The 10,412-nt window shown below is 45.1% G+C and overlaps 1 protein-coding gene across 1 annotated transcript; it reads left to right on the top strand.

The window, feature by feature from the left end:
* Nucleotides 1-2,670: 2,670 nt before the first annotated feature.
* Nucleotides 2,671-10,135, top strand: SNAP47 (synaptosome associated protein 47). Its single transcript, XM_032946173.2, has 4 exons — nucleotides 2,671-3,155; nucleotides 4,528-5,518; nucleotides 5,838-5,956; nucleotides 7,311-10,135. The coding sequence occupies exons 2-4, from the start codon at nucleotides 4,534-4,536 to the stop codon at nucleotides 7,455-7,457; spliced, it is 1,251 nt and encodes a 416-aa protein (XP_032802064.2). The 5' UTR covers nucleotides 2,671-3,155; nucleotides 4,528-4,533; the 3' UTR covers nucleotides 7,458-10,135.
* Nucleotides 10,136-10,412: the final 277 nt, after the last annotated feature.

Genomic DNA, 10,412 nt, shown 5'->3' on the forward strand with positions numbered 1-10,412 from the left:
TGAAAAATACAAGATAAATATCCCCACCCCATAATGCAAGTGTTGTTTGCTTGCGAGCACCCTACGAAGACCGGCACGGCACACGAGGGGGTGGGTGGCCAGCACCACGCCCGGCCGTCTTCGTCTCCCCCAAGTGGCGATGTTTACGACACGCCACACCAGGTACTCATGTGAGGCCGAGTCGACCTAGAGGAAACCCAGGACCGGTTCAGATAATCGTCACTGGTGGCGGTGAGCCGGAATCGAACTAGGGTGGGCCGGGTCCGTAGTGCAGCGCGCTAACCACGCAACCACCGCTCCCCATGGTAAAATAATACATCTACCCCCCTTACACAAGTCATTTGACTTCCACACGTCAAATTAAACTTTGTTTACACTGTACTATACTAGCAATCTATGCCCACTGTCTTATCTGCCGTGCTTGGTTAAAACGACCGAGGAGCAACGTTTTAGCACCAGTGCCAAGCAAAGGAAGCTCTGATTAGTGTGCGGGTAGTACGTGCAGTCATGGGACTGGTGTCTTCCTTGGTTGTTGTCGCTGAAAAACAACAATCGACATTCGCCACTAGCCGACGTCACCACGGCGCATGTGCCAGGCTAGGTGCACTTTGAGGCCAACGTGAAGTGTCGAAAGCTCGCTGCTGGCCGGAGGTCACGGGGGACAGACCGAGCAGGTGCCATGGGTTGACTGAATGAGACGAGTGCTAAGATGCAACCATCTGTGCCCCCCCCCCCCCTCCAATTGTGCTAACTTGCTGTTTGTGAGCCGTCGCTCCTTCTGTCCTCCGCTGTTGCTGGATGGAACAAACTAAAAAAAAACCTCCCAACTGCCCAGCAGTCCTTCACGAGCCTCCTCCACAGAGGCCGATCTTGACACCGCTCGGAAACCTGTGGAAATCAAGACAGGTCGCCCCCCACTCCCCTCTTGTAAGATGGCCAAGGGATGCCTCGCCGAGGGCCCCACTAAAATCGCGTGGGCAAGGAAGGGCCCCTTCCTTCTCTTGAGTGGCAGCAACCGTTGGGGTAGGAAAGGGGGCTTCCGAATCGCAGTGCTTGGCTGTTACATAACGTGGGGGCCCTCTAGGGGGGGTCAGCTCTGTTTCTCTCCGGCAGTTGCCATAACGACTCGCCCAGATGTGTGTTTATGGACACGATGTGTTTTTTCTTCTTCTTTTAAACCGTAGGCTTAGGGAGTTACGCAAGAGTGATGACAAATCGCAACTGCGAATGGAAATTAACGACTGTACTGTGCAGGGAGTGATTGAAGAAGTTTAATTTAAGCTGAGACGATGAAAAAAAACAGGGGAAATTATCTAAATGAAACATTGGTTTGGTGATACTGCATTGGCACTGGTGCACAGGCACAAATATGAAAGTAAAACTCACATTCGTCAATAACACTGCCTTAAAAGAAAACTCACAGAAAAGGTGACGTTTCAAGTAATGTCCTTCACAGTACAGGAAGAAAGGCATCATGTACTGTGAAGAACATTGTCCGAAATGCCACATTGCATACAGTATAGATACTCTTCTTAAGTATCTATACAACAGGTTCGTTAATCAATTGAATATATATACTAGGGAAGCAGTCAAGGCGAAGTGATCAAAATGATGACTGTAAGGGGTCGAAAACCTTTTGGAGAGCTCTTGAAAATGTTGAACGGAAATAATGGAAAGCAACATGCCATTGTGCCTAGAAAAGAATACCTGCTATGGTATAGCATACTCTTGAGAGCATTTGGCTGCTATACATTGCCACGTAAGCCATTTCGTTGTCATTTAGGGCCAGGTCGCTTCTGAATATAGAGCTGAAGAGCTCACTGGGTCTTACGTGTAAACTAAACATACAGTACAACGAAACGGACATTATACTCTTTGGTTCTATTCGGTAAAGTCACGTAGGTAAAAAAATTAAACAAAAATCACGTTTCGGCCACAACATAAGTGGCCTTTATCAGGTGAAGGGGACCGTGCTGGCATTCCAACGCTGTCTTCGTGACAGCACGGTCCCCTTCACCTGATGAAGGCCACTTGTGTTGTGGCCGAAACGTCGTGATTTTTGTTGTTTTATTTTTTACCTACGTGACTTTACCGAATAGAACCAAAGAGTATGGATCCTTACAGTCACGAAAGCTTCAAATATAGAAACGGACATGACAATCGGAATATTTATTTATACAGGAATCCGATGAGCTATGAAGCTCTTTTTCACAGATGTTCAGTCGGGGCGGGGCAGAACATCACAACAATATAAAAACACACGGAGTGCAAAACATAGGAAAGGTAAACAATTTACTTTTAAAAAAACATACGAATTAAATGTTTTTTTTATTTTACCAGGTAAACGCCCAATGAGCTGTTAGCTTTTGTTTCAGACTCGTGCCTGACCACAAGCGATACGGGAACGACGGTACTCGCACCTAACAAACACACCGAAGAATCGGCCCCCGTACTTTAACCCGCCGCAAATCGGAGGCGCCCTTTAAACGAGCAGCGACGATTCGGCACCCCACCCCACCCCCAGGACTCGCTCACTCGAACCCCACGCGAACCACAGCAGCAGCAGCAGGAGGAGGAGGCATTGCTTCTGTCTGACGCGGCCCAAACACTGCCCCACCACACCCCGCACTGGCGACCGGCGGTGAAAACCACAACCCCTGTCTGGTTTGTCCCACACTGATGACGCCTCCGGTGGGAGGGAGAGGGCCACGAACCGTAAACAGCGCGGAGCCGCTCTGCCGTGCGCCGTCGTTTTACCTAACTGCGTCTTCGTGTTGTTGTTCCTATTTAAGGCAGTGCCACTGACGAATGTGTTCGAGTTTCTAACTTCACCGTTCGACGAAGGGACGGCCGCGCAATCGGCTCAGCCCGCGCTCGGGTTGCGCCGTCAATTGCCGTGGCCTAGCAAGAAATCCACTCCCCCCAACCACCACCTTTCGTGGTTATTCCTCTACCACTCTCCTGGCTCATGAACGCAGGCAAAGGACACGCGTACGCAGGCAAAGGACACGCGTACCCACGCGCCTGCATGCGCGACGTATTAATGTAGAACGTAAAGCCAGCCCCGTTGCTGGTCAGAGGGCGTCTTAACTCGATGTGCCGGTGAGGCTTTTTGCGTGCTCGCCGTCCGAGTTCGGAGAAGCAGTTTAAAGGGGGTGAGTCTCGCCCGTCTCATGGTTGATCTCATAGGTTGTGTATATTGTATTATATTGTTACAATTTTTATACTGAAGTCGCACTCGTGGCGTTCGCGTGCGTGTGTTGCGCGCGGTAGTGTAGTGGCTAGCGCGCTGCGGTGCGCTACGATACCCGGCCACCCGAGTTCGATTTCCGCTCACGGCCAACACCGACAATGATGATTATCTGTAACCCGACCATGGGGCTCTCCCCTAAGTCGACTCGGCCTCAAATGAGTACCCGGTGCCAAATGAGTACCCGGTGCCATGTGTAAACATCGCCACTGGGGAGACGAAGGCGGCCGGGCGTGGTGCTGGCCACCCAACCCCATCGTGTGCCGTGCCGGCCTTCATAGGTGCCACTGGCCAACAGCACTCGCCCACAACAGCCTGTTAACGCTACATGCGGGGGCATCTGTTTTGTGCAAGTCTCGTAGCTCATGTTAGTCGTATCTGCCCGCATCTGTTTTTGGTCCACAGCCCTTTAGTAAATCCATTAGCTGGACGAAGGGTTTCTTCTCCACGTGCTTGTGGTACATGGGTAGTTGCGGGTTGTCTCGAATATTTGCCACTCTGGTCAGTGAGGTAGCCAATGTTCAGTTAATTTGATATCATTATCCTCTGAACTTAGCCGTGATCGAAAATCAAACTCGGGTGGCCAATATCTTATAGCGCTGCGCACACTGAAAAATAAACAAATAGCCGAGTGGGCTTTACCCGGTAAGAAAAAAACAATTTGCGTGAGGAGGCATCCATTAGTAATAGGAATAGTGATTATATCTGGATGAGAGCTCATTGGGACAAATAATCGTTGAAGCCAGACTTACATTGCCTTGCTATTGCTGCAAGCATTTGTAATTGCATGTTGACTACACAGGAACGTTGAGCAACAACATTTTAATGGAGTCAGAGAAACGTGAATAACGTTGGTAAATAACGTGACTAAGCTTGTGTGTATTTTTATGAATTGCCATAGGAAGTGACCATATCCATTTGGAAAGTCCGCATGAAGCGTTTTGACATCACCATCTTTTACCGAATGGCTTCTAGAAGGTGGCATTTCAGAACTACTTATGTTCGCCCTTCAATTGTCTCTTATTCTAAGCGTAGTGCACTTTTGTATATGATCTGCTGTTGAGGTGTTTGTCGTATTGTAATCAGAGTTTGATAGATGCCGCATTAGGGAAAAACACATTAAAGTCAGGATAATTTTTGTACAATCATTGAAGCTGAGACCATAAACTCGCTGGACCTGAGAGGCCCGTTTAAACATGGGTGGCTGCAACCCAAATTTGAGCTTAGCATCTCGGTAGTGCCAGCTCAGCAAAATAACTCTAGGTTCCTTTTTACAGGACACCATGGAAAGCCCCATCCGTACGTGGCGGGGGTCCTACTACCTGATATCCAACAAGCGTTGGGTGCCCGGACGCTTCTGCCTCCTGCCAGGGCGCCTATGCTTTTACGCGAACAAGGACAGCACGATGTTGTTCTCCACGCGCCTCGCCGACCTGTGCGAGATAAAGAAGACGACTGTAAGCTTGGTGTATAGTGCCCTGGCCTTGACACAAGTGGGCGGCGTTGCCTGCCACTGGCTGTCGGGGCTAGAGCCAAGCAGAGATGCTGTCTTCAACGTGCTCGAGCATTTTTGGAGGGAGGAGCTTCTCGGGGGTGGTTCCAAGGCCTCTGCTTCCTCCACAGCCCTGGGACAGCACCTGGTGGCCACAGCCACGGGCTCACAGCGCCGGCTGGAAGAAGCGGCGCAAGCTTTGCACCACCAAGGGCAGCAGCTGGACGGGATCGGGCAGAACCTGCAGAAGATGAACGCTGATCTCTGCATAGCTGATCGGCTTCTAACGCAGCTGGAGGGGCCCTCATTTTTCAGCCGTTGGACTAAAACTTCGGAGGATGGCAGCGAGCGGAAGCAGGTCCAGAAAGAAGCATCGGCTGGCCCGGGAGGAGGCCACCAGGATGCAGCCACAGGGCTCATAGTGCGTGTGCCTGTAATGTATTCGCGAGGCCGTGGCACGGAGTTCCATCATGGTCACCTGGCCGTGCTTTGCTCGGCACTGGAGGTCCAGGACGCCGCCGGAAGACAGGTGCACATATACCGGCGAAGTGACGTGGACGAGATCGAGGCACTCAGCCCTTACGAAGTCATTGTCAAGCAGCGGTTTATTGGGCAGCCTGATGTTGTTTTCCTACTGCTCTCTGCCAAGATAGCCAATACCATCCCTGTGCTGGAGCAGCAGTACCGGGAAAAGTTCTCTGCATATCCCACTTATCCCTGGGGTCCAGCACCTACTAACAAGAGGAAAACATCTGGACACAAGTTAATTCAAACAGGTTTGTGTGAAAACGACACATTCTGTCAGACACAACTGTCCATGTACCCAGACCAGATAATGTACTTGTTGATTCCAGCAGAAATATACTTGTTATATTATTTGCGTTATCACGTAATTTCATCATTTTTTTACCATATAAAGTAATCGATTACACTTATATTTTAGCATATCAGTGGTGCGAGTTTCTTCTCTGGGTGATGGACGAATACGCTACATACGCTTACATGAGAATACAGTACAGTATAATGTATTTGTTGGTCTTGGGGCACCGCGTGCTTAGCCTCATTGTGTCGTACCACTCTTCACCTTCATTGCAGCTGGCAGGTGGCTGGGTGGCCTCATGGGTGGTGATGACGATGCCTCAGAAGCTGAAGGAAAAGTTCAGGTGCAGAAAGGGCAGACAGTGAGTGATGCGGAATCAGCCCAGCTGAATCAGGTAAACACGTGAGACACCTATTAACCCACCCTCATAAACCCGTGTTATGGCAAAGTGCTGCCCCTAATGTGTATGTTAAAGGTCCCTTGAATAAATTTCAGAAGCAGTCCTGTGACATCTTATTCAAAGGATGTTTTATGCATTTAACAGACAGTAATGTCGTTCATATTCTTGGTTCTTTCGGTAAAGTCACGTAGAAGGGAAACAATAAAATACGTGACTTTACTGAAAGAACCAAGAATATGAATCCCTGCAGTCACGAAAGCTTTAAATCAAAAGTAATGTCGTTTGTAAACTTGATTTAGTTATACACAAAAACCTTGTTCATCGCGGAATTTCACATTGTGGATTTGACCTTTCGCACCAAATTTATTGAGGTGCAGTTTGCCAATTCTGCCCCGATGGCTCAACCATTTGCGGCTGTTCACAAGTTTCCTATAGTGTGCATCGTAAATAAGTGCTGTACTAACTTCCCTCTGCTCGCGATCCCGTGTAAGAATTCATACGCCATAATCATCATTCATAGTAAGTATTTTTGTCAAGTAATATTGACTATACATGTCATTAACCTTAACTTTATATTCGGATTTACTTTAACGTGTACAGTACATTATGGTACATTATATTAAAACAAATAATTCTAGACATTTACTGTACAAGTTATATTTAACACGAGAGAATATTAATCATACTTCATTATAACTGTGAACCAAACCCTATTTTTCTCATATGCCTTTGAGTTTGCGGATCGTGGATGTACAGATTGCGGCTATTTGCAAGAATGTAACCCTCGCGATAGCCAAAATTTTGGTGTAAAAATGTTAAATTACAAATGAAGGGTGTGCCATTGTATTCACATTAACAGTCGGAGTGGCTCATCTCACGAACATTTTGAGAGGGTGTAAGGCGTTTTGAATGAAATTCTAAATGTATTCTAGATTTGAAGCTTTCGTGACTGCAAGGATCCATACTCGTTGGTTCTCTTCGGTAAAGTCACGTAGGTAAAAATAAAATAACAAAAAATCACGACGTTTCGGCCACAACACAAGTGGTCTTCATCAGGTGAAGGGACCGGACTGTCCAGAGGACAGCGTTGGAGTGAAGACAGCCAAGCCCAGGTCGCGTCCTTTAAGCTGTGTGGGAGGACGCGACCTGGGCTTGGCTGTCTTCGCTCCAACGCTGTCCTCTGGACAGTCCGGTCCCTTCACCTGATGAAGGCCACTTGTGTTGTGGCCGAAACGTCGTGAATTTTTGTTATTTTATTTTTACCTACGTGACTTTACCGAATAGAACTAAAGGGTATTCTAAATGTAGCCAATGACGGTGATTGACATCCTCAACTCGGCTGCGCCAGGTGCTGACAGGCATAAAGGTACTGGCACTTGAGTCGGGCGCTGAGGTGGAGCGGCAGAATGAACTTCTGGAGGACACGAGCTCGCTGGTGGACCGCACCACCTCGCGCATCAATGCAGCGGATCGCCGAATCAAGAAGCTACTGTGAAAGGATGCGCTACATGGCCTATTTCTTTGTTTCATCATCGGCATCATTTGAATATTTCACGTGATTTGTTGCTCCAGTAAAGATTCTCCATACTTGCGAAAAATCCTGTGTTTTTTAATGACGTCCTTTTTTAAAAGATGCCGTCTCACCATTTTTTGGTGCTGTGTAGAATTACTGAACGGTTTAAGGATTGGTATTTAACTTTTGCACTTTGAAAAGTATTATTTACTTAAATTCAGGAGACTTAAAGTTATCAGGTAGCATAATTCAATGGGGTTTGTTTGTGTCTCTCGTAACGTAACCACATATATGGTCGTTGTGTGGCCTGGTAATATGTGTGTTGCTTCTTTCAAACCCACTTAAATTGATGATGCTATGATAGCACTAGAGGGCTAATATTCATTGAGTGATAAAACTGCCAAAATACATTCCCTTGGTGCTTTTCCAATATTGCTGGATTTATTCTCCAACACACCAGTTGGCTGAAGTAGTAACTAATTTGCGTTTTGTTTACGTCACAAATCCCTTACTAATTGGCTGTGTCGGGTGGTGGAGGGTTATGACACATTTATACTTACGCGATCTAACCCAAAAACCTTCATTGTGAATTGCTGTTTATGTGACCATGGGCACATGAAGCAAACTAATGAACGAAAATGACTTCAGCAACAAGTGAATCAGGCCTATAATTTATTATCGTCAATATTTTTTTTGCCGTCAAAAGTGAACAGGAGTAACGATGCATAAATTTTGAAGATCGCTATATTAATTGAATCGTGCATATAAGTGTTTTTGTATTACTATATGGGTTCATGTGACCCCCTCCAACCATTATATTCTGCAACATTCACCACATTGTTAACATTTATTTTTTGAGATAGTGGAGTGGTTCAGGTGGCCCTGCTGAGTTTCTGGGTTTGAATCTGGGCAGCCAGTCATAGGTTGATGGTCTCAGTCTGGCTATATAATGACTGCACTAATGAAACACATTTTAGTTGGTTTTGCCCTTCATTTGGGCTAACATCTAGTCCTGAAAATGAAATAATATCAGCTCTAATCTCATGCAATGTAAACACTATGTAACACAATTTTTGTTCCTGGGTAGTAAGTGTTATTTCGTAATTGCTTTTGCCTAAAAAGTATAGAAAATGGCTATTATTCTCCACAAACTTTGCTTTTGTGACCAGGACAGTGATATTTTGAAATGTATTTATTTTCAATGAAAAAACGGGTGAATTTGTGTCTTTTCGTTAACATAAGTCAGAAAAAACAACATGAATTTAATTTAACATGTAATTATACTAAAGTAATACAAAAATGACTACAAAAGATTTAGGAGTAGTTATTCGAGATTGTTCCTCCCCACAGAGAACTCGGTCCGCTGTGGCCAGTCCCGCCTGTGGTAGTGCGCCTTGGTGTCTAAATAATTCGTAGTAATTTTATGTATTTAGTATAAATATATGTTAATTTTGATTCATATGTTTTTTATGACTTTGTGAATGAAAAGACACGAATTCGTCCGTTTTCTCACTGAAAATAGGTAAATTTCAAAATATAACTGTCCTGGTCACAAAAGCAGAGTATGTGGGGAATAATAGCCATTTTCTGTACTTTTGAGGCATAAGCAATTAGGAAATAACACTTACTACCCAGGAACAGACAAAAATGTTACACTTAATTTCGCTCAGGCAAGGCAGATGGGAAAGTGCTGCCCTCTAGTGTAGCTACGAGGTAACTTAAGAGATTTCAAGAGCAGTTCACGGTCATTTGTTTTTACGTGTTTATTAAAATCTACAAGAGTTTGAATGGATCTCCATCGCATGACATGATGCCTATAGTACAATGGGGATAAAATTGAGCCAACAAACATGTATTTCAAAACCTGAATATAATTAAATCTTGTATCGTAAGCGATCGTAATTATACGCCGAACACATTATTGGAGATATTGGCTTTTAAATAAGATCAAAAACTTCATAACCTTGAAATATTACAAAATCTAACTGCCGCTAGCCCGGATACGAACTGCAAGGTCCTTCGCCACGCAAATTGAGTCCCCGTGTTCCCGTGACTCCTCCACACCTAAGCACGACGAGGGGGCGCTAGAGGTTAAGAAAACGGTGCCCTCAGCATCGTCGTGCATGCCATCGTCGTGAACTGAACGTGTACAGTACCAGTATTCATTTACTGTATAAGCAAACAAGTCTTGTAACCATGTTAGAGCATGTCATCGGTCGACAATACTATGTAAAAAATGAAATGTGTATTCATGCGTATGTGAATGACATCTGTTTTATATCCTGAGCTAAACTTAAAAATCCCTGTCCATATATGTATTGATCAGAGGTGTAATTATTTAAGCTGACGGTGCAATGTGACATGCGTTTGTATTTTAAATACAGGTTCAGCATTGATGCAAACTATCCTTTGGAATTAAAACCTTCAATTTAATGCAAAAATGGAGTTAACTAATCTTGAATTTGTAAGAAGTTGCGGTGATTATAAATGTCATGGGTGACAGGTAAGGCACTGCCCATGATGATCGGTAAAAAATGTGAAAATGGTGCAGTGGAAACACAAAAGAAATACCATTTAATTTAATACACTGTAATGCCTTGTCATTTATATTATGTATTCCATTTGCAAGTGTTTTATTTCCAAATAAATTTTACATTGTGTGATAGTTTGGATTTTGTTATCACTAAGGCTAGCTGTGTTAACCTGTGGCATCCAGAATGAGTTCATATTCAAGCATGGGGTTAACTTAATAGATTATTCCATTAGGGTCAATACAAATACAAACCACTCAGTGTGAAACGTACACTGGTTTTCTTCATTTGTCTTTTTGACTTTCCCAAATGTTTTTATCTCAATTGTGCTATCGTCATGCGGAGATGAATAATCAATTTTAATCTCGCCTACTGACGGACCAATCCTCGATTGCAGGTCACGTGC

The sequence above is a fragment of the Petromyzon marinus genome, chromosome 4 (assembly GCF_048934315.1).
Source record: "Petromyzon marinus isolate PM22_M1 ecotype Great Lakes invasive population chromosome 4, UKy_Petmar_22M1.pri1.0, whole genome shotgun sequence".
NCBI lineage: Eukaryota > Metazoa > Chordata > Hyperoartia > Petromyzontiformes > Petromyzontidae > Petromyzon > Petromyzon marinus.

Coding starts and splice junctions, on each gene's coding strand:
- SNAP47 (XM_032946173.2), top strand. CDS start 4,534: ATGGAAAGCCCCATCCGTACGTGGCGGGGGTCCTACTACCTGATATCC. Junction 5,519..5,837: donor ACACAAGTTAATTCAAACAG/GTTTGTGTGAAA, acceptor CCTTCATTGCAG/CTGGCAGGTGGCTGGGTGGC. Junction 5,957..7,310: donor AATCAGCCCAGCTGAATCAG/GTAAACACGTGA, acceptor CGGCTGCGCCAG/GTGCTGACAGGCATAAAGGT.